At 38.2% G+C, this 27,003-nt stretch overlaps 1 protein-coding gene across 2 annotated transcripts in view; it reads left to right on the top strand.

Moving 5' to 3' along the window:
- The first annotated feature begins 9,632 nt into the window (after nt 1-9,632).
- Nucleotides 9,633-27,003, top strand: part of HELB (DNA helicase B) — a 51,219-nt gene continuing 33,848 nt past the window's right edge. Inside the window, exons 1-5 of one of the 2 annotated variants that reach the window (XM_074226204.1) lie at nt 9,633-9,843; nt 13,466-13,846; nt 14,721-14,893; nt 17,719-18,600; nt 25,766-25,949. In XM_074226204.1, coding sequence (XP_074082305.1) covers nt 9,663-9,843; nt 13,466-13,846; nt 14,721-14,893; nt 17,719-18,600; nt 25,766-25,949 — 1,801 coding nt within the window. In that variant the 5' untranslated portion in view covers nt 9,633-9,662. The remainder of the gene's footprint in view (nt 9,844-13,465; nt 13,847-14,720; nt 14,894-17,718; nt 18,601-25,765; nt 25,950-27,003) is intronic. The other variant, XM_074226205.1, reaches the window with a different exon arrangement.

Genomic DNA, 27,003 nt, shown 5'->3' with positions numbered 1-27,003 from the left:
TAACAAGATGGTAGATGGGACTGAGTCCACCAAGTGTCCAACCCACCAACCCTTAGGAAATCTTCCCACCTCTAACTTCTCACTTTTTCCCTTAAAGGTTCTTTCCTTTTCTTGAACTTCTTCTAAACTCTTCCCCAAAGCATAGTTTGCTTTTTTTGCTTTAAGAATCCCCCCTCCCCATTTTTAAACTCTGCACACCTAGCAAAGTACCACTGGGTGAGGGAGGGGCTGATTTCCACGCGGGGGGCTGCTGCACAACCACTTTCTTCTCCTCTTAAAGTTCCCAAAATTCATCTTTGGTATACAAAGCCAAACCTGCTTAAACCTTCTCTTTGCATGCTTCAACCAATTTCCATACTTAATTCCTTTTCATTAGCTCTTTGTTAGAAATGTAGGGTGGTAGTCTTCACAGGGTGGGGAGGGAATCCATTACAAAGGGGAAATGGCCCAGCCAATCACAAGACAGGAAGAGTTTTTCTAATCTCATTCCAAGGATACTAAACCCCAAACTGATTCTCAACTGGTCAAGAGTGACCTAGAGATCTTGACCTAATGCTACTGAGTTTGTGCAATTAGGTAATTGAATATTAACCCACACACCCCCTGTGACAATTTGGGTTCATTAGCATATCATGTTTAGGATGATGGGGGGGATCAAATCAAGGGCATGTCATGGAAGGGTGGACCTCTTAGATTGCAACTCTGAGAGCCTGTGAACATCCAAGAGGGAGGGGAAAGAGTTTCTGAAGACCATAAATTACCTGACTTTGAAGACTAATTCATGCTTCACCCCTAGGTGAAGTTCCCTTGTACCTTGTAAGGTGTATCTTGCAAGGTTTGCGAATAAAATGTACAATTTTCACTCACTCTAGCAGCTTTTTCTTTTCATTCATTTATAACACTCTTCTTGACTTTAATTCATACTATTCTGAACTAGAATCACATAGCTTATACAGCTATATAAGCCACAGATATGATTGCACTTTTCACAATACATTTTCCATCCCAAGCTTTTAATAGTTAGCATTTCTTGATTATAACTGCTAAAACCCTGTAGAAGGCAGTCATCCAAAAATCCCTTAGCCTAATCAGAATATTCCCTGCTCCCCCCTTTCTTTAAATAGAGTAAGCTGAATAACTTTTATAGAAGGACAATCCTTTCTGGTGGGGGGGGGAGGTTGATCTTCTATTCTTAAATCCTTCCATGTCCCATAATTTTCTGTAATAACCAACATTACCAGAATCTAAACTGATAAACCCCTGAAGCTTTGTTACCATATCATTCTGGGAAAAGATTAACTATTTAGTTTCCCCTATACTGGCATATCTTGGTAACCACATTATATACTTGAGGATTAACCTGACTCTCTAGTCTTTCTGAAATTTTTTTTCTAACAACCTCTTTTTTTTTCAAATTAAAATAGCATTTCTTTCTATTATAATATTCACTATCTCTTTCCTGTTTCTTTAACTTCAAAATAAGGTCCCTTTGAACTTACTAATTCTTCCTGAGGTAACTCTCTTTGTCTTAGTCCTTTTTTCTAAAAGAGAGTGAGGGAAAAACATTCTAGTACCATAGGATCATGGAGAACTGTAAAGAGAAGGGAACATAAACAGGGAAGGGGAGACCCTTCTCATAAAGGTAGAATAACAGGGTGAGTAGTTTGGCCTCCATAATCCATTCCTTTTTAATCAAAATCAAAATCCCTCTTTTAACTGCTCAAGAGACAACCTAGGAGTGAGGGGGGAGGGGTCATATTATCTATTGTAACACAGGCAGAAAGCAGGCTCAAGGGAAGAGCCAGGGAGAGTTAGATGAATAGTGCCTAAAATTCCAAAACAAATGAGGCTACCCAAGGAACTCTTTAGGGAAACTTGCTAACTATTTTTCCTGTTTAACAAATAACAGAAGTAAATAGAAATTCTAAACATAAAGACAGACAAGGCACAAACACAGATCATACAAAACACAACAGAATTTTCCAAACTGACAATTTTAAAACACAGGCCAATGGCAAATTCCTGACGTCTCAGGATTGCAGAGGGGAGATTTCAGCCTCTTTTCTGACAATCTCTCCCTCCCAAAGGCAGACCAAATAAATATGTTCCTTCTCCTATCTCTTTATTTTCCCATACAAGACAACAACACTTAATCATTTTCTTCTTACTTTTCCTTTATATTTTAGTCTTATTTACCTGATTTACCACGGAGGAAGGCTTAGGACAGGGTCCTTCCCATTTTAAATATTGACAGAGACTTCTCAGGATTAAGTGCCCTTAGATCCAAGTCTTTTATGCCCAAACCAGAAGGTGTCACCCCCAACCCTCAGTCACCCAAATGGACCCTCCAGGAATCTAGTGCCCTCAGATTCCAAGGTCTAGGCTTACTGTCTTTTGGGTCTCTGTGCACAGAAGTTTAATGACTGTTCTTTGTCCTCACTGACTGTCAAGGTTCTTGCCTCAGATTTGCTGTTCTCTTCCTACCAAGTCTCTCCGCTTCCGGTCATTTGCACAGAGGGGAAACTAAGGCTTCCCAGAAAATTACAAACTGCCAGAATTTGGGGCAGCAGTGCTGTTTTGCCAAGTTCTGAGAAATCGAGGTTCCCCAATGGGCATGCTATCCTGGCACAAACCCCCAAACTTGTGTGGAACAAATGCTACTTAAATAAATTTCGGAGATCTCTCAAGGTATGAAGAGAAAACTGTATTCGTTTCTCGAGGAACAGGCCACAATTACAGAGATTGAGGCAAAAGCAAAAGACCTAAGAATTACATTTATCCTAACTCAATTCCTACCCCCCACTGACCCACCCTTGTTAATGAGGACTGTGGTTTTACAATCTACACTGGCAAGCTAATCTAGGGAAAAGAGCATAAAATTCAAACAGAAACCAGGGATTGAATGGTCATCTGGACTTCAACAGATAAGGTGGGGTCAGTTGACTCTTCACCAATATCTCAAAGGTTGCTTTGTCAAGGGAGCAGGGACACATAGTTAACTATTCTCCAATCTATAATATTCTACTGAAGAAATCTTAGACTTTATCCCACTCATAGAGTAATAAAAAGATCCTGAGATTCATGCCATCATTTTGCTTTTTACATAATATATGATTCTGGTTCTGTTTCATTTAAACAAAAATGAAAAAACAACAACTACAGGGAAGAGGACATTTTGTTTATTTGAGTTAGAAAAAGTTAGCTCAGTTATGCATGCTAAGGAAAGTGAATATTTTTTTCAAAATACTGAAAAAAATCCTGAACTGGGTTTGGATAGTTGCCACAAGGAATTAAAAAACAAGAGGAACAGAGTATAAATCAGATTTAGGTAGCAAGTAATCCACAATTTGTATTAAAAGTAGCCACAGAGATGTAGAGAGAATGCTTTCACAGGGTGCAGAGATTGAGCTTTTTGATCCCCAAGATTATATGATCTTTTTTTTTGCAAGGCAATGGGGTTAAGTGTCTTGCCCAAGGCCACACAGCTAGGTAATTATTAAGTGTCTGAGGTCGGATTTGAACTCAGGTACTACTGACTCCAGGGCCAGTGCTCTATCTACTGTGCCACCTAGCCGCCCCCGAGATTATATGATTTTAAGAGAAGTTCTGATCAAAATGGGACCAATGAAGGAATTAAATGTGGCTCATTTTGTCTATAGTAGCATTGGTTTGGGGAATTTTCTAATACAGGCTAGCAAGAGCACTTTACTTGGTGACACCTTGGACAGCCAGATCTCATTCTCTCAAACTTTTTCTTTTAGGTTTTTGCAAGGCAAATGGGGTTAAGTGGCTTGCCCAAGGCCACAGAGCTAGGTAATTATTAAGTGTCTGAGGTCGGATTTGAACTCAGGTACTCCTGACTCCAGGGCCGATGCTCCATCTACTGCACCACCTAGCTGCCCCCCAGATCTCATTCTAATGCTATATGCTTTTTAAGCAAATATCTAATCTAATAGTAAGTTTCCTAATAAAGTTTTCTAAGGGGAGAAGGTTCATTTTGAAATAAAATAGCTTTTTTGTTCAGCTGAGTTTGAGTGGTATGAAGTCATTTTTTTCCAATTCCTGAATGCCCCCTTGGAAAGCAGATATAGAAGTTGTGGACCCCTTGGGAACTGTGAGCTTGAACTGAATAGGACAGTGCAGAAATAATTGACCTTGAGACCTTTTTTTTATCCATCTACCTCAGCATTTCTTCAGAGCAGGGGATTGAAGGGTAAGAATGATATGAGTATAAAAAAAAGTGATATTGAGAAACATGGAACTAGGACAATAGAGGACCTTTTCATTTTTCTCTGTGAGATTATATATAATTTTTAAAGTTAATCCGTCTTTAACTAGTTGATCCACAGTAACTTGGCCAGTAAAAGCTAGGTTATAGGTATTCAAGTCCATCTGTCTGCTCTCTTGCTAGGCATCTCATCAAAGGAAGAGTGAAATATTTTTACTAACTGTATGAAAAATGTCATGACAATTTTTTTTTATTCACTTGGATGGTTTGGGATTGCTTACCAGCATACAAAGTGCTTTGTGAGTACCTAAGGGGGTAGGGGAAAATCTCTTTTATATGATATCAGGGGAACTTCTCTGAGAAAAAACTCTGTAAAGTAATACTTTCAGCTAAATTTTTCCAGAGAAGGATAAAATGAGAGGGTGTAGAGAATATGAAATGGGATATATGTGAGGGGTTGGGGATGAAAATTGTTTGGGGGGTAGTTATAGATTTATCCATAATTATTCAATTATCCAGAAAGCACATTTGGAAAAGGGATGCTCTTAAAATTATCCATAATGAGATAGAATGTCAGAAGTCTGGTACAAAGATCATGTGAGATAATTGATCTATTGACAAGGGGAATTTGGAATCATTTACAAGGCAATATGTTTATAGCAATGTGCTTAGTTAAAAATGTTCAGATATAGAAAGTTCCAACAGCCTATAGGCTAAGATTAATTATGGAATGGGGTGATTTGTTTTTATTGTATTCCATCAGATGAAAGACTTTGAACATTAATAATTTTGTTACCATTCATAAATGTGAAGTATGTGATTGTGTCAGTGTTGTAGCTTTATAATTTTAGTGACAACTGTAAGTTGTAAGGGGACTCACTTCTTGAAGGAGAGGAAGGAATAGTTTGTCAATAAACCATTATCTGCACTATCAACATCCTGTATTAGGACAGACTGGAAAGGGTCCTTAGACAAGTTCCTCAGATGACAAAATCTGTTATTATATAAGGACCATTTATCCCAAGATTTGGAGTAAAATTGTGTGAAACCTAGTTTGAGGAGTTTTCAGGGCAAAATTTTGGGGGAGGGGTAAGAATTCAAATTAGAAACACCCAGGCTGTGATTTAATGACTGCTTATTAGCAGGATGAGATATCCTGAGGACTTTGCCTCTTTTGGAGGGAGGAGAATTGCAACTACCTTGGGTGTGATGAGACTTCATACAACATTAAATCCATTCATTAGTTGCTCTAGGAGTGACAAGGGAAATTTAGGAAATTTAACATCATCCTGGTTCATTGCTCTTTACATTACAATTCCAAAAGTCCAACACTAACCTGACTCTTTTTTTTCTGAAATGTATATTTCTTAGGAATCAGAGGTCTTGTGAAATGGGTAAATTCCACTGATTTTTTTTAAAGTCATAGGTTGTTTTTTATTGAGATTGAACCTATTAGAAAAGGTACCAACATTCTTCTTGTAGAACTTTTCTTCCTTAAAATAATTTTATATTAGAATAAATTGTTACATTCAGTACTTCTACCTTCTTTTTGATACCAGTAGAACACTTTGTAAACTCATCCTTTGAGGTTGTAACCAAAATGATGCCAGAGCCAGAATAACAGGGGTTGGAGATCAGGTCTTCTTGACTTACTGGGGCCCATTGGAAAAAGTGTACCTAAGGTTAAATAAACCCTAGGCATTTCCTGGTTGTGTGATCCTGAGCAAGTTGCTTAAGCCTGTTTATCTTAGTTTCCTCATTTGTAAAACGAGCTGGAGAAGGAAGTAGTAAACCATTCCAGTATCTTTGCTAAGAAAACCCCATAATTTTCACAAAGAGTCAAAAATACAACTGAAATGATCTAACAACAAAAAATTCCTGACTCCAATTGGGTCTGGCATTCTATCAATTACACAACCTAGCTGTCCACACCAGACATGTACCAATGAGAAGCTTTTTGCTGTCATCACACTAGACATTGATGCTTAATTGTAAGAATAGTATCTTGCACAAGAGGGAGAGCTGACTCGGGTCTTCCTTAATAATAGATTTGGTAGGTCTTAAAAAAAAAGAAAAAATTAGACAGAAATAATTTTATCTATGTAAAATTATGTCATACATAGTTCTATTTATCAGTTCTTTCTCTGACTGTAGGTAGTATTTTTTATTTGGGATATAGCTATTCATTTCTTCCTACTTTACTGAAAGCTGATGATGTGTATAAGATTCTATTCCAACTTCTAAAATTGGTTTTGGTGAGGGTTAAAATTAAAAAAAAATAAACAAGTTTGGCATTAAAGGAAGAACAAAATTAAATTATTGAGCAGTTGATAGAATGTGCAAGCTAGACTTAGCTGACATCAGGTGGATTTTTTTCTTTTCACAATAAAATTTATTTGATTTTCAGTTCATGGTACAAAACAAACATTTTCATATAACACAATAAAAAAGATGATTGCACTTGAAACTGCAACTCTGCCATATTCCCTCAAAATATACAACAAAATTAACATGTAAATTTCTTTTTTTTCTCTTTCTCTCTACCTTCCATGCCTAGAGAAGCCTACCATTAGACATAGTTATATATCTATCTATCTATGTAAAATTATTCCACACATAGTTCTTTATTTATCCGTTCTTTCTCTGGCTATAGATAATAATTTTCTTCATTTTTCTTGCATGAAACGATGAAGAGCAAAGTGAGTAGAGCCAAGAGAATACTGTATACATTAATAACAATATTGTTTTAAAAATGACTTTGAGGGGGCTGGCTAGGTGGCACAATGGATAGAGATCAGCCTTGGAGTCAGGAGTACCTGAGTTCAAATCCAACCTCAGACACTTAATAATTACCTATCTGTGTGGCCTTGGGCAAGCTACTTAACCCCATTGCCTTGCAAAAAAAAAAAAACAACTAAAAAAAAAGAATGACTTTGAGCAGCTAAGTCATTTTGACTGTTATAAATTCACAAATGGGAAATAAAGGACATATAAAGGAAAACATCATCTGCATTCAGGGTATTTTTTCCAGAAAAGATAAAAGAGTTTTTTTGGTCCCCCCTTCCTCCAATCTGGATTGATTTTGAAAATGCCCACATCCAAAAATAATACCATGAACTAAGAAAGAGATCTTTGTAATACTGTTTAACATCATTAGAAAAAATTTAGACAGCTCTTTGTGTTGTTAAAGTTTCAGAAGCAAAGTTTTGTTCTAGGAAATGTATTTTTACATTTACATTGACAGTTTCATTATAAGTAACTAAATGGGGATATATTCCTGAGGTAAGTCATTCCACTGTTGGTCCACAGAGAACTCTAATTGGCCCCCACAGTAACTTATGGTGGCTCTCGCAAGGGTTACAGCCACCTCTAACTTAACTAGTTTGATCTTGCAGGCTGGTTCCCCTGGAAAAGAACTATTTCAACGTGCTGTCTGTACTTCTAAAACTATAGCTCACAAGGTCCCTACTTTAGTTTGGGGTGTTTCTACCTTGTGTAGTCAGTCATAGCAAACAAAATGGTTTTCACCATCCTTTTGTTAGGAATACCTTCATCCAAATGTCAAGGTTTTTGTAGGTCTTCATCTAGAGCTTCATATATAACAATATGAGGAATGACTAATGGTTTGTCAGGAAACAGATAAAAATTGGTTAATTTTTCTGATATAGGCAACTCCAATCGAGTGGGACTGCAACTTCTGTGTATTTTGTTGTCTTTTGGGTAGACTGAGAAATTAATTAATTTTAAATAATTTGCCCCAAAATAGTTCTTTCCTTTTCTAAGTCTGGCTTTCAGTTGCTACATCACCTTGTCAGAAGGAACTTGAACCGTATTGCCAAAGATTGCGGAATCTTAGGAAGTAAACTAATGACAAACTTGGAGGATGTTTTTCTCAGCATTATTAACTTTGGATTTGTCTATTCACTCTACTGACACTATTTATTTGCTGAACAAGTGGTTATTGAATTAACTGAAAAGGTATAGCATGAAGAATCAAAACAAAACATTGCCCTCATAATCCTGGGACACCTTCCATATTTCCCTCTTTTTCCTTTCCTCCTCTCCTTCTAGTTCCACCTTTCTTTTCTATTCTTTCTCTTTCTTCTCCTTCTTCCCTTTATTTCTCCCCCCCTTCTTTATCCTTTAGCCTCCTTTCCTTTCTTCTTCCTCTTCTTTTTATCCCACCCATCTTTGTCTCCCCCTTCTCAATCTCTTCCTTCTCCTCTCCCTTTCTTCTCCTTCCTTCCTCTCTTCACCCTCTCCTTTCATTTGTTCTCCTTACCACCTTTCTCTTCTTCCCCCTTTCTTTTTTCTCCCCACCTCTCTTTCTGATTCCTCATATTTCCATCCTTTCTTCTCTTTCCCTACCCTTTCTTCTCTTTCAATTCCTCTTTTCCTTTCTTCTCCTCCCTCTCATTTTCTTTTCCTTCCCTCCTTTGATGTGCTTTTCTCCTCCTTTTCTCTCTCCCCTTTCTTTTTCTTTTTCTTTTAGTTTTTTACAAGACCAAGACCACATAGCTAGGTGATTATTAAGTTTCTGAGGCCGGATTTGAACTCAGGTACTCCTGACTCCAGGGCCTGTGCTCTATCCACTGCGCCACCCAGCTGCCCCATCTCCCCTTTCTTCTTTCAATTCCCTCTTTCCCTTTCTTCTCCTCCCTCCCATTTTCTGCCCTTTCCCTCCTTTCATTTGCTTTCTCCTCCCTTTCTCTCCCCTTTCTTCTTTCAGTCCCCTCTTTCCGTTTCTTTTCCTCCCTCCCATTTTCTTTCCCTTCCCGCCTTTCATGTTTTTCTCCTCCCTTCTCCCCCTTTCTTCTCTTCCCCTCTTCTTTTTCTCCTTTCCTCTCTTCACTACTCCCCACTTTCCCATACTTCCTTCTCTTTCCTTGCCCATCTTTCCCTGCCTTTTCCTCACTTCCTTTTCCCGCCTTTCCTCTCTATCTCTTCGCTCCTCCCCAAGTTACCCTCCCCCTTCCCGCCCTCGCTCTATCTTCGCGCGTGCGCATTTGCTTCCACATCCCTGGCTCTGACAAGTTCACTGGTATGTTCCGCTCGGAGCCAGTCAAAGATTGCCCCGCCCACCGCGCGCGAGTTGGGGCGGAGCCTCGTGCCTAGCGCCTCCTCCCTCCCGTGATCCCCCGCAGGCTCCGGGAGAGGGAGCGCAGGTGGGGCGGGGCGGGGCAGCACGCACCACGTGATCCTAGAGAACGTAAACGCCGAGTCTCGACTCACCCTCGCGGAAGCTGGAGTGGGATTGCACCCGTCGGCTTACTTCCTGGGAGAGGAGGGCGGGGCCAAAGCGCGGTCTCCGATTGGCTAGTCGGTTCGGCGACCTCGCTGATTGGTTGGACGGCTCGCGGCTTGGGGCTTGGCGCGAGCCGCTGCTGCTTTGGTTGGGGCTCCGGGGCCGGGGCTTCCGCTGGCTCTCCGGTCCATGGGGGACCTGCGGGTGCTGCGGGGCGCCTTGTTGCCGGACAAGAGCCCGCGGGAGGAGGAGGACGAGGACGCGGAGGCGTGGGTGGCGGAGGACGACGAGGACGAGCCTCTCTTCCTGGAGGCGGAGGAGCTGTGCAACGGAGGGGTGAGGTCGGGCAGCCTCCCGGCGCGCTGCCCGGGTAAGCGGGCCGGGGGGCAAGTTCTGCCGCGGCCCGGGCCCCGAGCCCCGAGGGGCAGGGCCCGCAACGGCTTGCGCTGTGAAAGGCGGGAGCCCACAAGGCGCGCCCCCAGCTGGGGAGCCACGGCCGGCCAGCAGGTTCTCCTACTGTGTGCGCGTAATGAATATGCGCCTACTGTATGCGCTTAATGAACATGCGCCTACTGTATGGGCCTAATGACTATGCTCCTACTGTATGCATTTAATGAATATGCTCCTACTGTATGGGCCTAATGAATATGCTCCTACTGTATGTGCTTAATGAATATGCTCCTACTGTATGGGCCTAATGAATATGCTCCTACTGTATGCCCTTCGTGAACATGCTCCTACTGTATGCTCTTAATGAATATGCTTCTACTGTATAGGCCTAATGAATGAATGCAAAGACAAAGGACACAGAAAAGGAGGGCCAAAGTGGAAACTGGCCCTGGGCAAGGCATGCTTGTCCTTCCTTCCTTCTGAAAGAAGACCCTCCCCTCTGGGAGGTGACTTGGATTTGAGTGAGGGGGAGGTGTGCTAAGTCACCTGGGTTAGGAAGGAGAAAACTCCCCTGGCATCAGAGTCAGGGGAATCAGCATCCCAAGTTCAACGAGGATGCTGAGAATAAATAGACATGGCCGCCTGGTGGAGTTACTGGTGATCATGTCAAGGACCTGCCATTTTTTCTCTTGAGAGGACATTATAAAAGTCTCCCTGCAGATTTAAGTTTTTCTATTTTTTTTAATTGCTTTTTGGGGTGTAAGCGCTTGGAGGGCATTGATAAATTGAAGCAAGTGAAGTGGACAAAGATAACAATGCTCAGAGGCAAGGCAAAGATGGAGACCAGACTGACGGGGTCTGCAGAGCCAAAGGTCAAGTCCAGGTTGGAGGATATTGGCATGAGAGCGTAGGCAACTTGGTGAGGAAAGGACCAGAAGTATTTCTAAAAGAGACTTGTCAGTTTTCTGCCCTATTGATTTCACTCCTGATGAATTGAATTTAAGAGAAGGAAGGCTGTGCAAAGTCACCATCTGGATCCAGTGGCCAGATACCTATCAGGGGGGCTGGAGATGGCCCTGAATGAAGTTTTTTTTAAGCTGAGGTCTTTAACAGGTTTCAGTGTTCTAAGCTAGATAAGAAAGAAATGAAGCAAATAATGGCTTCTTTTACTTAGTCAAAAAAGAAAAGTCAATTAGTGAGAACCAGAGTGATAAAAAATCTAGCTGATAAACCTCAAGATATTTGGAAGACCTTGGTATTCAAAATGTACATTCCATTGGGCATAAAGAACAAAGGAACTGTTCACCTCCCTTCCCTCCTTCCTTTTTTCTCTTCCCTCTGTGAACTTGGTCTCTGAAGTTACCTGTCAAAACTTTGCCTTTGCTTGAACTCTGCTTGGCTCTTCATGAATGTAATTTTTTTTTTTCTGTTTTGACCAGAAACCCTGAGGGTCTTCTCCAGATCAGTTTTTTTGTTTATTTTGTTTCTTTGCTTCTTTTTTTCCTTACAACTATAATAATGATGCCCTTGCCTTAAATTACTGAATGTGCTTTTGCTTCAGTCAAACTGGGAGACCTGTTTAAAGACTTTAAGTCTCACGTTGGGTCCAGAGCCATCTCCAGTCCTCCTGATCCATATTTGGTCACTGGAACCCAGATGGCTCTGGAGGAGAAAGTGAGGTTGGTGCCCTTACACACAGCACCCTCTCACTCAAATTCATTTCATTTGCTTGTCGTAGCTTCTCCCTGATGTCTTGTCCTTCTTTGATGATCCTCCTTTTCCAGGTCAATCTTTCCCATAGGGTTTCCCAAAGTCAGTTTAAAGCTGCTTGTGAAACTTCTGTATGTTTTCCATTGGAATGTAAACTCTTTAAAGGCAGGGAATGTCTCACTAATAGGCCAGGTTCCTGGCACTTACTTAAGCATGGACAAAGGCTTTTTTTTTTTTTTTGCAAGGCAGTGGGGTTAAGTGACTTGCCCAAAGGTCAACACAGCTAGGTAATTATTAAGTATCTAAGGCTGGATTTGAACTCAAGTACTCCTGACTCCAGGGCCAGTGCTCTATCCACTGTGCCATCTAGCTGCCCCGACAAAAGCTTTTCATTCATTCTGCTGCTCATTTATCCATTCATAGGTATAACTGCCTTGCCTCCTTGATTAGATATAAGGTAAGGGAATGAAAATGAAACAGTATTTACTAGTGTCTCTGGATCAGTCCCTGTGGAGTTGGAAAGAACTTCAAAGATCTTATCCAGTCCCCTCATTTACAGATGAGATAAGTCTGAGAGGTTTAAGTAACTTGACCTTTGCCCACAAAGAATTGAATATTACTGAAAAATGACTTCAAAAGAAAAGAAACTCATAGAAATAAGTACATGCAAATTGAACATAAGTTCTCATTTCCTTCTAATGATGTAGTACGAGGCAAACAGTGAAGAAGATGTTAAAACTCATCCATGTGATGAGGACCTTGAGTAGTTGTAGAGAAGAGAATAGTTGGGAGGATTGTCAGGCTAGAACAAGGGATCATACGGGGGTGTGGGGTAATGAACAGAGAATGATTCCTGCTTTGGGGACCTGATTTCCCAAAGAATAATCAGAGAAGTTAGGGAGAATTATAGTTAAACATGGATTTAGAGCTGGAAAAAAAAATCTAGCCTATGAAAGAGTAATGGAATTAAAGGATTTTGGTTTGAATCCTGTCTCTTTCTACCTACCTTAATGTCCTTTGGCTAGAGCTAAGTTACTTAAACCTCTGTATTCATTTTGTCATCTGTTAATTTAAAGAGGGAGTTGGATGAGATAAAGTTCTTTCCAACTCTGAAACCATGATGCTATAAACTGAATTTTAAATACTTATTTTCACTTCACATATATATTATATACATACTTTCATTTTCCTAAGAAAAGCTGTTTTTTAAAGATTATATTGTTTTCAGAGGATTTGTTAGTATCCCATGAAGAACTCACAACTCTGAACCTGAAGTGCAGGTATAAAAAGAAAACACAAATTTATTAAAAAAGTCATTACAACACAAAAGAAAGAGAGAGATAACTGAGTTCTTTAAAGGCTGCATGGTTGTGAGCACAACAGTTTAATCAGGCAGGCCAGCTTCTGATTAACTGGCACTTTAGCAATCAGAGAGGTAAGGGAGATAAAAGAGAGCCAAAGAAGGGGAAATGTGGCCCTCTGGATCTGTGGGAGGGAGTGGTCCAGAATCTTGTATTGGAGAGGTTGCTGTAGGATAAGCCCCTACTTGCACCTGACATCTAACTTAACTCATTGATTAGCATGTGGCCAGGATCAAAATAAAGGTCAAGTGCAGAAAAAGATTAGAATATTCCTCTATACCCATAATTCCCTGCATCAGTATTTCTTATTGAAAAAATTGAACACACTATCTGGTAAAAAAAAATTAATTCAGTCAACAATTTTGCATGTTGTTCTTTTGCTGCAATTATTTTGAAGGACCTTAAAGTTCATTACATTGGAATTTATAAAGTCAATTTAAAAAATGTCATTAGTATTTGAGAAAAGTTTAGTTATATGTCTTAAATTAACTGATAAAAAAATCCTACTAATATTTGTTGTTATTTTAAAAGTTGTAATTGAAGATGAAAATACCACAGAGAAGTTTCGAGTGTTTGGACGTTTTCCATTGGTTGAGTCTTGGTGGAAAGTTAAAGTAAAAGTAAAATTTATGAGATCCCGGTACTTTGCCCTTGGATTGCCATCTTACTTTTTAAAGACAGACTTATCGTTCAATCAAAGAGATATTTTGGCACTTTTTCTTAAGGACTGTAAATTTCAAGATGATTTTAGATCAGACTTTTTAAAGTGGGCATATGAAAGATCGAGTTTTCACAACTTGAGCTTTGCAAATCTTCCTGAAGCACTCAAAAATTTTGAAGAAGAATGGCAAAGGGGGAAAGGAATTTCTTCACAGAAGAAAGAAAATCAAAGTGTTTTGAATAAAAATCCACGTAAGTGTAAATTTAACATCGGCTTCAAGTTGGGCCATTGTAACAACTGTGGACTAAAATGTTTTAGCTTTTATTAGCATAATATAATATAATATAATAGCTAAAATATAGCATTTCTTTTGGAAGAACAACATGTATCAGACAAAGGAGTATGGGGGGGGCTGGCAAGGGATACATACGATTTAGTTAGAAAAGAGTCCAGTTATATGAAAAGGGAGAATAAAAGTTCAATGGAAAGTGGATGTAATTAAGCATTATAAGTGTGACCTCTTTACAATAGAACTTCATAATCAAAAACATTTAATTAGTAATGATGATGTTTGTCCTTTGTTCTCCAAGAAGACCATGATATCAGGGAGTTGATACCATGATATATGGGAACAGGAAAAAAAGCGAAAAAAAAGCCATCCAGCAGTCCAAATAGACTAGCTCATGTAAATGTTTAAATTAAGTTTTAGATGAAAGTTTTTATCTTTCTTTAGTAAAATGCCCAAATCTGATAGAAATTATGTTTGAATCTTTTAAATGAATTAGTTGTAGTTGGATTCCCCTTTATATTGAGGGGAAAATAAAAAAGGGGAGAAACTCTGAAAAATAAATTTCTGTTTTTTAAAAAAAATGCAATGTGGTTTATGTAAAGAAAGAAAAAGAATTTTCAAGTGGTCAAAATTGCTTCTCATTGGCTAGGCAAGTCTACTATTGCCTTTAACAATCTTTTCTTTAGTTTTGATTATTTCATCCAGCTGTATAAAACAGTTCTTTAGGGTACTGTTTATTTTGGGTTTTTTTGTTCAAAGTATGTCCATTGTAGAAAACTGTCAGTAAGTCTCTTCTTTATGTCTTACTTTAACTGGCTTCTTTTGGTTTCCCATAGTTGCTTTAAAAACTGTAACAAGAGCTTTGAAGTTTCCAAGAGTAATGGAATTCATTCCAATCCTTCTGCCTCGGCATTTTAACAATCTTCTAAACCTAGAACACCATGAGAACTTGTTCAGAGCCTTGGAAAGGATCCTAAATACCTGTCCATGGAAACTTGGCTTTAGGAGAGTAAGTAGGATACAAACCCTTGGGTGGCTGGGCTGATATGTGGAATAATCTCTTGTCAAAACTGGGCCAAGATTTGTCAGTGGTGTGTAAAGAGCCACAAACATTTTTTCCCCCTTTGTTATAGGTTCATTTCTTAACAGCCAGTCTCCTAGTCTGTCTCTTTGTGTGACTAGGTTGTTCCAACAAGTTACAACCTGCCATTCTGGAACCTTGATGACATAGCTTTTGTGAATAATAAAGATAGTGTTTATATGGTACCTCAAATATCCTTTAATTATATTCTTATTTGGTCCTCTTACAATCCTATGAGGTAGATGCTTTTGCTCTGTTCATTTTACAAATGAGTAAATTGAGGGAGAAAGAGTCAGATAGCACTCAGCCACATGCTGGACATGGCTAGGGGGTCATGTAGGTAATGAGTGCCTTAGGTAGGATCTGAATTTATTATCTGGGGACCTAACGTTCCATGTTTGTTCAAGACTGGTAGAAGATGTAATATGTACCATGGAAAATGGTAGGAAAATGATACATTCTGCAATCATCCTGTTTGACTAGTCCCAACAATATTTTGTTGTATTTTTTAAAGTGAGTTAAAATAACCTAGATTTTAATTTGTATAGTTAACAAAAATGAAGAAAAGGGGGAGGGGAAATAAAGAATATGGGAGAGAAGAAAGAATAAGTAGGAGTAAGAGAGAGCAAGGTGGACAAATTCAGAGAGTGAGAGAGCAGAGAGGTCTGCTAAGGGATGAGTGGGATTGTCAACCATAAGTCTAGAAATTGATGGTCTCTGTTTTGATGAGAGTGAGGTGATGTGGTATAATGAAAGGGTCACTGGACCTTCAGCCATAAAGACCTAGAGAACCTAGACAAATCATTTACCTCTCTGCCTGGAAGGGACTGCTTTACCTTATAGAATTCCTGTTTCTTCAAGAGGCCTCTGAGCAACATAATAACATTCCTGAGTTCAAAGTCCCATTCCTCCCCACAATCCTCCCTCCCTACACTCTCACCAGCCAGTGTTCTCTCTTTTCCAAGTTATTTTGAAATAAATTACTTTATATTTATTCTGTATTTTTACATGTTGTGTTTGTTCATGTATGTGTGTATATAGTTAAAATGTTTATGTGTTTCCTTGTTGTCTCTGCCCTTAAAAAGTAAGGTCCTTTTGAGAAGTGATTTTCATTTTTTTGTATTTATATTCCCAGTCCTCTGAACAGTGCTTCTAGTAACTGTTTAATGATAAAGGCTGTTGATTGAGGATAATAGCATGTGCAGAACTTAGTCTATCAGATTCTTACGAAGATCAAACAAAGTCTTAAAGTACTTTGCAAACCTTAATTGATATATAAATGTCATCCATTGTAGCTGGATCATAGAGTATGTGGAGGGGAATAAAGTATAAAAAAAAAAACAGGAAACCTAGGAACGAGCTATGTTATAAAGAGCTTTGAATGATAGTAATTTATATTTGATCTGGGTGTAAAAGAGTCCTTGGAGCTTATTGAGTAGGAAAATGACATGAGCTCATCCTAAACTTTAGAAAGATTAATTTGACAATAGATTAGAGCATGGACATTTGAATGGTGAGACTCTTGAGGCTATTCCCATTGTCTGGGTGAGAGATGATAAGGGCTTGAAACATGTGGTGGCTGCATGAATGGAGCCAAGGAAATGTGTGGGAGAGATGCATTGAAGGTTTAGGGAAGGGATGGATATGGAAGATGAGGGGGAAAGGGTAGAAGTTGTGGACCTGAGTGCCTGGGAGATTGTAGAGAGAAAAGTGAAGGGAGACACAGTGAGAGGGCACAGCAAGGGAAGAAGACCTTGGCCAGGAAGGGGAGGAGTGAGATTGACTGCCCTTATTTGTTGCCTTTCTCTTTATACTGCTGCAAGAATAAGCTTTAATCTACTAGGCTGATTGCATCTTCCCCCAGCTCAAAACCCAGATGTGCAGGGATTCTTGAGTTTTGTATGGTCACAGATCCTTTGGCGCTCTGATGAAGACTATTGGAACCTTCAGCCAGTCTTCAAGCATTTATTAAGAGCTGATCATTTGCCAGACATGGCTAAACTCTAGGGGTGCAAAGAGAGACTGTCCATCCCTGCTCTTAAGAAGGTCACAGTCCAGTGGGGTGGTAGCATGCAGCTGCCTCTATATAACAAGATAATGTACAGGATAAATTGAGATAATCTCAGAAGAAGGCTCTAGCACAGGGAGGACTTGGAGAGCCTTCTTGCAAAGGGGAGTCTTAGCTGAGCCAGGGAAGTTGGAAGGTAGACCTGAGGAGGGAGATGGTTTCAAGCAGGAACAGCTGGTGAAAATGGAGTGTGGGAAGAAGAAATATCTTATGTGAAGAACAAAAAGAAAGAGATTGCACGTTCCAAAAAAGAGGGAGGTTGAATAAGACTGGAAAGGCAAGAAGGGGCATGGTTGTGAAGGTTCAGAAGCCTGACAGATGAGGAATTACTGGCTTCTGAGCTGCTGCTTAACACTGACAGATGGGTGTGAGCTGCTCCCAGATAAATTGGGGCTGTTAGGAAAATTTGATTTGTTAAGAAACTTTTTTGTTAAATATTTTATTTAAAAGTCTCTTGGATGTCTGATTTCATTCTGATCCTGAACCTAAACCTGCACTGATCTGACTCAGACTTGACTCAAATTTAGGAGACTCTTAAGCTTTCTTTTGTTAAAACTTAAAATAAATGATATTACTATGCCTTGATGTGACTTATAGATATTAGAAAGAAATGGGTTTTTATTTTACTGTGTTTTATAAAAGAACTCAAGTTTTTATTTTGCTTGGTTTTTTCCCCCCCCTAAAGATAACCTACAGAGAATTGAAGCTTTTTGGGTGTGAAGCAACTTGGCTGGCCTTTTGTCAGTGTGAATTTCTTCTCCAAAAAATGAATGATGAGGAGAAGAATGCATTAATAACATATAATAAGCTGAAGCAAATATGTAGAGAGTATGGACACACTTATGTTAAAGAGGCTGAATTGACCTCTCAATTGTCTGGAAAGGTATCATTTCAAGATGTATGGTCTTCTCTGAAGTTTTTAAAAGACATTGGGGTAGTGACAAATGAGAAAGATTGTATCTTTCTCAGGGATCTTTATGAAGCTGAAAGAGATGTTGCCTCTTTGGTTCATGACCTTATGACATCACCATCATGGACTTTGAAAGTGGATGTGAAAGAAGTTCTTGAATCTATGGAGACTAGGAAATCTAAGCATGCAGAAAGAGGTGATGCAATGAACACTAGTAAATCTCAGGAAGAAAAATTGGAAAATGATGGTCATACTTTGGATATGCAGAGCCATAGTGGCCAAATTTTTCATTCTGATGAAAATAAAATTGACTTTGAAATGCCAAGCCAAGTACAACTGGACCAGGATCAGGTGACTGCCCTGGAAATGATTTGTGCTAATGCGGTGACAATTATCAGTGGGAAAGGTGGCTGTGGAAAGACCACAATTGTAAGCCATCTCTTTAAGTATGTGGAACAAATGGAAAAGATAGAAGTGTGGAAAGCTTGTGAAGATTTTGAGCAAGACCTAGATGCACCAGAAGAATGGAACACTTTTGTTCATCAAAGTGAATGGAATGATAAAAAACAAATAGAAGTATTGCTCACAGCACCTACTGGTAAAGCTGCTAGTTTACTGAGAGAGAAGACTCACCTTCCTGCTTATACATTACATCAGGTGAAAACTTTCTTCTTTTCTATAACAATATAAAAACTACCTCATTAATTGAAAAAATGAATTTAAAATTAATAGCTGTTCTTGGTTGTAATCAATCAACTAGTGTTTAGTGAGGAGCTGTTATTTCATAATGTGTGAGACTGGAGATAGAAATTTAACCATAACCTTTGTAAAAAACTTTGGAGACAATCCATTAAATACCCTGTTATTTATTCAGTTGTTGATGAAATGGATTGTTTTGATCAAAGATTTGAGTGTGATCTAGAATTAGTATTGGGAATATAAATTTAGAAGAGACATGAAAAGACAACTGAGAAAGTTGGACTAAATGATCTGTAGGATGAGGAAAGTAAATATTTAGGGGAGAAATAAGATAATCATGAGTACTTGGAAAGTGAGTAGGATTTAGTTAGTTATAAGAGGAGAGTATTTCAGACTAGCTGAGAAATATTTAGTGGCAGGCTTCAAGGATATGTCCATGGTCCTGCTGGCATTAAAACTTTTTTTCCCCCATCTGTGACTTGAATAGTGACATTCTTGGCTGAACACTTGAAGTTGGGAGGATACTTAAATATATGCCTTGATAGTGTCAGGGCCTAAAATGATCTTAACAGACTAAAATTATGGATTAAAACTAAGATGAATTGTACAGGTTCCAATGTAATTTCTATACCTAGGTTAAAAAAATCAGCTACAAAGGATTGTGAATATATAGTTAGATATTGTTTGGTGTGAAAAAGACCTGACTTTTTTTTTTTTTAGTATTTTTTAAATAGATTGCATATTCAGTGTGAATTGGTGACTGCAAAAAACCCATAATATCTTCTTTTGGATGCCTTCATTGGGACAGAGTAGCCAGGAATGTTAAAGGTTCATGTACTTGGATTTGATTAGATTACTTCTGTCAAATTGTGTTCCATTTTGGGAGCCACATTTTAGGAAGGACATTGTCTAGCTGCATTCAGATGAAGGCCATCAGGAATGGGGTGAAAGAATAGGGAATATTAAATTTAGAGGAGACTGGGGGGACTCCAGCTTGCATGCTGCTAGAATAATCATGAATTGTCATTTAGAGGGATTCTGCTACTCATCATAACCACAGCATGATAGTGCTAGTAGCTGTGAGTACAAATTGTAGAGGAGGCAGAAAAAATTCTTCACGAGAATGTCCAAATGTGAAATGATCTGTTTCCTAGATAGGTAGTGAATTCCCCATCAGAAGCAGTCTTCACATAGTGAAGAGAGGTGATAGGGACATTTCCTTTTGAGATCCAGCTTGGTTTGGATGACCTGAGGTACCTTTAAACTTGACATTTGTAATTCAGGTGAGGGAATAGCATGAACAAACTGAATATGGAAAGGATAAGGTGATCATATTGAGTGGGGAATGAATATTATATTTTGGCAGAAATTAAAGTTGAAATTATGAAATATGCTTCAGGTTGAAGAGTAGTCTAGTGAAACTAATGTTTTAGAAAGATTTCATGAAGTTTGGAACTTGAAGAGAATCTTACAATTCATCTAGGCCAGTTTACTAATATTATAGCTTAAGGATATTGAGCCACATAATTTCTCTGAATCACAAAACCAGAATTAGAAGAGATTTCAATGCATTTAATACAACCCACTCAGGCATTGGTTGAAGTATGTATCAAGGAAATGAAAGAATGGAAAGTAGTTCCTTTTTTTAAAAGGTGATTTTATTTATTTTTTCCAATTACATATAAAGGTAGTTATCAATATTCATTCCCCCCTTATTCATTCATTTATTTATTATTTTCCAATTACTTGCAAAGATAGATTTCAACATATATCCTTTTAAGCAAGTTTGAGTTCCACATTTTTCCACTATCCTCTCTTCCCACCTCATCCCCCTCCTTTTGATAGCAAACAATCTGATATGTTGTACATATAAAATCAAATTTATTATATTTCTATATTATTCAAGCTGTAAAAGAAGTAGTAGAACTAAGGGGAGGGGGAAAAACTATGAGAATAAGAAAAAACATAAAAGTTGTTTTAAAAAAGTGAACATAGTGTCCTTTGCTCTTCATTCAGATCCATGGTTTTTTCTCTGGATGTGAATGGCATTTTCCATAACATGTCTTTCAAGATTGTTCTTGATCACTGAACTGCTGAGAGGAGTTGCGTTTGATCATAGTTGATCATCTCATGATCAACATTCACTTTTTGTATAATTTTGAATTCCACATTTCTTTCCTTCTCTCCCTTTTCTCCCCCTTAATAGCAAATGATCTGATATGGGTTATATATTTATGGTTATATTTAAAATATTTCCATGTTAGTCATATTATAAAAGAAGAATGAGAACAAATGGACGGGAAAAAACCATGGTGGGGGGAATAAAACAAATTTTAAAAATTGAAAAGAGTATGCTTTGTTCTGCATTTAGACTTAATAGATTTTTTTTTCTTGATTTGGATAGTATTTTACATCACAAGTCTTTTTAGAATTTTCTTTGCCTTGAACTGCTTAGAAGAGTTCTAGTTGATCATAGTCAATCATCTCAGATTTGTTGCTGTTAATGTGTATAATGTAATCCTGATTCTGCTCACTTCTCTCAGCATCAGTTCATGCAAGTCTTTCCAGACTTTTCTGAAGACAGTCCACTTTATGGTTTCTTACAGAACAATTCCATCACATTCATATACCACCATTTATTCAACTATTCTTCAATTGATGGGCATCCCTTCAGTTTCCCAGTTCTTTGCCTCTTCAAAAATTGCTGCTATAAATATTTTTGTATATGTGGATTTTTCCCCCTTTTTATGATCTCTTTGGGATACAGACCTAGAAATGATATTGCTGAATTAGTATGCACAGTTTTATAGCTCTTTGGGTTATAGTTCCAAATTGCTCTCCAGAAAGGTTGGATCAGTTCACAACTTCACCAGTGGTCCCAATTTTCCCATGTCCCCTCTAACATTGATCAGTTTTCTTTTTTGTCATATTATCATTTTGATGATACCTCAGAGTTGTTTTAATTTGCATTTCTCTAATCAATAATTATTTAGAGCATTTGTTCATATGACTATAGATAGCTTTAATTTCTTCATCTGAAAACTGCCTGTTCATCTCTTTTGACCATTTAGCAATTGGAGGACATTTGTATTCCTATATATTTGACTCAGTTCTAGGTATATTTTAGAAATGAGTCTTATTAGAAACACTGGCTGTAAAAATTTTTTTCCAGCTTTCTGCATTGGTTTTATGTGTGCAAAACCTTTTTAATATAATCCAAAATGATTTCTCTCTTGTTTGGTCATAAACTGCTCCCCTTTCCATAGATCTGACCGGGTTGTAATTGGTTTATTGTTTCACCTTTCATATCTAAATCCTGTACCCATTTTGACTTATTGTGGTAAAAAGAGTGAGATTTGGGTCCATGCCTAATTTTTGCCATGTTATTTTCCAGTTTTCCCAGCAATTTTTTTCCCAAAAGCTTCCATTTTACTAATCATCACATAGATGGAGAAGTGAATCCAGAATATATGCAGATTTAAACCAGAGTAATTGAGAAAGGAGAACACTAACAATTAGGGGAAACAAGGAAGCCTTAGTGACACTTGGGCCAAGTCTTATATGGAGCTCAATTTTCTTTTTTTCTCTTATTAATAATTTGTTTATTTTTCCAACTATATGCAGTGGTAGTTTTGAACAATCATTTTTTTTTTTGCTAGGTCTTGAGTTTTACATTTTTCTCCCTTCCTCCTTCTCTTCCATCCCCTGACAGAAAGCAATCTAATATAGGCTACACATGTATAACATGCTAAATATTGATCCATATTAATCATGTTTTGAGCAAAATAAAAACATTAGAGAGAAAAAATAGCTAAGACAGCTTTTAAAAATTGAAGATAGTAAGCTTTGGCGTGATTTAAACTTCACAGTTCTTTCTCTGGATATGGATAGTATTTTCCATCACAAGTCTTTTAGAATTATCTTTGATTATTGTACTGCTGAAGTGAAAATTCCATCATGTTAACCATCCTCCCCCCATGTTATTGTTAGTGTGCACAGTGTTCTTCTGGTTCTGCTCACTTCACTCAGCATCAGTTCATGCAAGTCTTTCCAGGCTATTCTGAAGTCCTGTCCCTCATGATTTCTTATGGAAAAATAGTGTTCTGTAATATTCACAATTTGTTCAGCCATTCCCCAAATGATGGACATCCCCTTAGTTTCCAATTCTTTGCTACTACATAAAGAATTCCCAGCAGTTTTTGTTGAATAGTGAGTTTTTATCCCCAAAGCTGGAGTCTTTGGGTTTATCAAACAGTAGATTATTATTATAATCGTTACTACTGGGTTTTTTCCTACCTAATCTATTCCACTGATCCACTCTATTTCTTAGCCAGTATCCAACAGGTACCGCTACTTTAGAATATAGGTTTTTATTTTTTTTTTCCTTTCAAGGCAATGGGGTTAAGTGACTTGCCCAAGGTCACACAGCTAGGGAATTATTAAATATCTGAGGTGAATTTGAACTCAGTTCCTCCTGACTCCAGGGCTGGTGCTCTATCCACTGCGCCACCTAACTATAATATAATTTTAATTCTGACATGACTAGGCTACCTTACTCTGCATTTTTTAGCAGTTTCTTTTAAATTAGAATGTCCTTGGTAGGTGGTCATCTGACCTTTCCCTACAAACCTTCAAGTAAAAGGTAATGTCCCACCTCCTGAGGCAACCCAGCATATTTGTGAATAGCTTTTAATTTTTTTCATTAATAAGCTTTCCCTTATAGTAGGTTAAAATCTGATCCTGTCCAGTTGCTATCCATTGTTCTAGTTGTGCCCTCGGGAACAGGCTTGTTTGTGTTTTGCACTCCTTTGAGACTGATGAAGCCTTGAAGGCCCCTTACATAGGATCACAAAGGAAACCTAAGGTTAGTGTCTAGTGTATATTTAAAAAGATATACTCCCCCCCCCCCCGCCGTTGCCTGTGTGTGTGTGTGTGTGTGTGTGTGTGTGTGTGTGTATATATATATATATATATATATATATATATATATATCTCCCTCTGACTCTAAATGTGGGTATCTCTCACCTCCCTCCCCTCTCCCTACGCCCAGTTGTTTTCAGCACTTTCTTCACTCCATACATCCAGCCAGCCAGAGGCAGCTAGGTAGTACAGTGGATAGTGTCATGAAGATCTGAGTTCAGAGCTAGCTTCAGACACTCAATGCCTATGTGATCCTAGGTAAGTCATATAATCTCTGTTTGCCTCCCCTTTAGAATGTGGATCATGCTAGTACCTACCTCCTAGCATTGTTGTGAAGATCATTTGAGATAATGTTTCACTAAACTACCTGTAAACTATCTCTTCTGTCTATTTCTTTATGTTCATAGTCTTGCCAACCTTATCACTCTTACTTGGGTCCCTGCAAAAGCCTCTTACTTGGTCCTCCTGTTGCAAGACTCTTCGGTACACCAGTCTGTCTTCAGTTGCCTAATCACTTTGACTAAAATGTGGGATTGATGCTGCCATTTCCCATTCAGTAAACTCTAGGGCAGGGGTTCTTAACCTTGTTTATGACCTGGATCTGGAGAAGCCTGTGGACAGAACCCTTCTGAGAATAATATATGTTTTTTTAGGTTTTTGCAAGGTAAATGGAGTTAAGTGGCTTGCCCAAGGCCACACAGGTAATTATTAAGTGTCTGAGGCTGGATTTGAACTCAGGTACTCTTGACTCCAGGGGCGGTGCTCTATCCACTATGCCACCTAGCTTCCCTGAGAATAATATTTTTAAAAACAAGATAATAAGAAAGCTAGTTATATTGAAAGGGCATCATCAGAATATTAAAGAAACAATGTGGACCCCAGGTTAAGACTTCTTACCATGGATGCTGCTCCCTATTTACATGCAGGACCCAATATAAACTTTTCGCTATTTAAAGACTTTTACAATCTGGGCTTAACTTGCTTTTTCAGTCTTGTGATTTTATTTACCTTTATTTATGTACCATATTTTATTGTGGTTCAGCTAAATTGGACTTTTTTACTATTCTTCATACAAGATGCTCAAGTTCCTGTCTTTTTGCCTTTGTACTCACTGACCCCTATACCTGAGTTCTTTTTGATTTTTGGCTCTTAGAATTCTTGATTTCCTTCATTTCCTCAAGACCCACCTTCCACATGATGTCTTTCTTGATATTTCTTTCCCATTTCAGTGTTAGTCTTTTTTCTAAAATTACCTTGTATCTGTTTTGAACATATTACACACACACACACACACACACACACACACACACACACACATATAGATGTGTATATATAAATACTAAGTTCCTAAATGAAGAACCTGTTTGACTTTTGTCTTTAGATCTCCAGAACCTCAGCATAATATAAGCACATTGGCACCAAATTAATACTTGTTGATTGATGGTTCCCTGAATAGAAGGTGATAAAAGAGAAGTCCACATTTGACTTAATTGTTCTCTGTTCTGGGTGCCACATTATACGAAGGTCATTTAGGTAAACTAGAGACTATCCAGAGGATGGTAAGGGCCCTTGAGTTTATGTCATGTGGAGTTCAGTTAAACTGGGACCAGAGACTAGTGAATGGAAAACTTGGTAGGGGAGTGGGTATATTGTATAGTGTCTTGAGGTATTTAAAGGACTGTCATTGGGCCCCTGGGAAAGGATTAGATTTTATTTGATTTGTCCCCAAAGAGCAAATACTAGAAGCAATCACCAGAAATTTCAGAGAATCTTGATGTTAGGAAAAACTTGCTCATATACTTAGCACAATCCCAAACTGGAATGGGTTTTCTAGGGAGATTGTTAGTTGGTTCTTTATCTTCACAGGTGACTTCTAGATAATCACTTCAACCATTACATAGATGGGATTTACAACTCTGAGATCCTCTGATTTTCATGGATCCAGTGACATATGATGTGTTACTTCTCAGTACTTATTGACCTGGAAACAGTTTTTTATCATACTCGATTCATCTTCCTTGGAGAGAAGTTTTTGTATCTGGATGTCCCATCTTTGTCAAAAGTGTCAGATTTATGAATGTTGGCTGTGAATTCTCTGCTTTGTGCTTTATTTTTGTAACCATGAGATGGACATCATATGTAGAAATTTTAAAAGTGATTTTCAAGTTTGTTTTAAATTTGGCATCATATGCTTTATTTGTAGGTAAAATACAGCTTCTATTCATGGCAGAGAACAGTTGAGCACTTGGAGGACAAATATCCATGGAAATTTTCTTCAGTGAGAGTTCTTGTTGTGGATGAAGGGAGCTTAGTCTGCATAGCAGTCTTCAGATCAGTTTTAAATTTGTTGCGGAAACATGCCAGACTTGTGAAGCTGGTTATCTTAGGTAAGTTTAAAATGGTTAGAGTCTGAAAAGCCCTTTTAAATGAGTTGAAGTTTTGTGAAGTTGATTACTTTGTAGTATTCTAAATAATCCTTGGCTAACTGAAAACTGGAAGCTTTTACATACCATGGTCAGAAGCTACAACGCTCTTGGAGTCTAAGAGGCTCCTTCCTGTAATATCCAGACTGGTTAATACAATGCAATGACCCTTTATTGAATTTCAGCTATGGATGAACACATCTTTGTATTAGATGCTGAAGAGTGTGGGGGTCCAGCTTCCATGGGGTTCTTGGAACCTGACAGGAGGGATAGAGTCAGCGAAATGAGTTGAGTCAACAAGTGGGTAAAGGCAGGAGCAGGTTGACTGACTGTCAGCTTCTTAGATTTATTTTTATAGTCTCAGAATCATATGAAACAAGCAAACTAAAATCATTTCCTTGGTTACAAAAGTATACAATTTTCATCATTAATCATATAGTTCATATCGTTACAAGTTTGATCATGTAGTGGTTACAAGTGTGATTATCAATCATGTAATTAATTTTCTTGTCCCTGCTCAGACCGTGATGACCTCAACCTGCCTGTTGCCTAGTTTGCTGCTGCATAGTAAAGTTATTAATTAAACAACTTTCCTTATAATAATCTTTTATATAATTTGTTTAATGGAATGCTTTTATGTTTTTGTACCGCATATATAATGTTTTTCAATATGCTCCCTTGGCAACCTATAGTGAGGATAGTTATGTTTGTCCACCTGTCTGTCGACTCCTTCAATAACCAATTTTCCTTTCAGCCCTTGTTGGTAGACGCTACAGTTTCTATGACTTTTTATTCTTTCCCAATAAACTAAGGCTGTTAGAGTTCACATATTGATTACCTATACTAACTATTCTCTCACCATCTTTATCATATATTCCTGTGTATGATAAGGGGGGCAAAACTGTTAATTTCCTTGGAATTCTATCTGACCCATCTTGTATCTGGTTTCCCTGTATATATTCTGACATCTCCCTGGAACTCCCAGTGCTGTATCTTCCAAAGATTTCATAATGTTGAA

The sequence above is a fragment of the Macrotis lagotis genome, chromosome 2 (assembly GCF_037893015.1).
Source record: "Macrotis lagotis isolate mMagLag1 chromosome 2, bilby.v1.9.chrom.fasta, whole genome shotgun sequence".
Lineage (NCBI taxonomy): Eukaryota > Metazoa > Chordata > Mammalia > Peramelemorphia > Peramelidae > Macrotis > Macrotis lagotis.
This window is presented reverse-complemented; position numbering and strand designations above follow the sequence as displayed.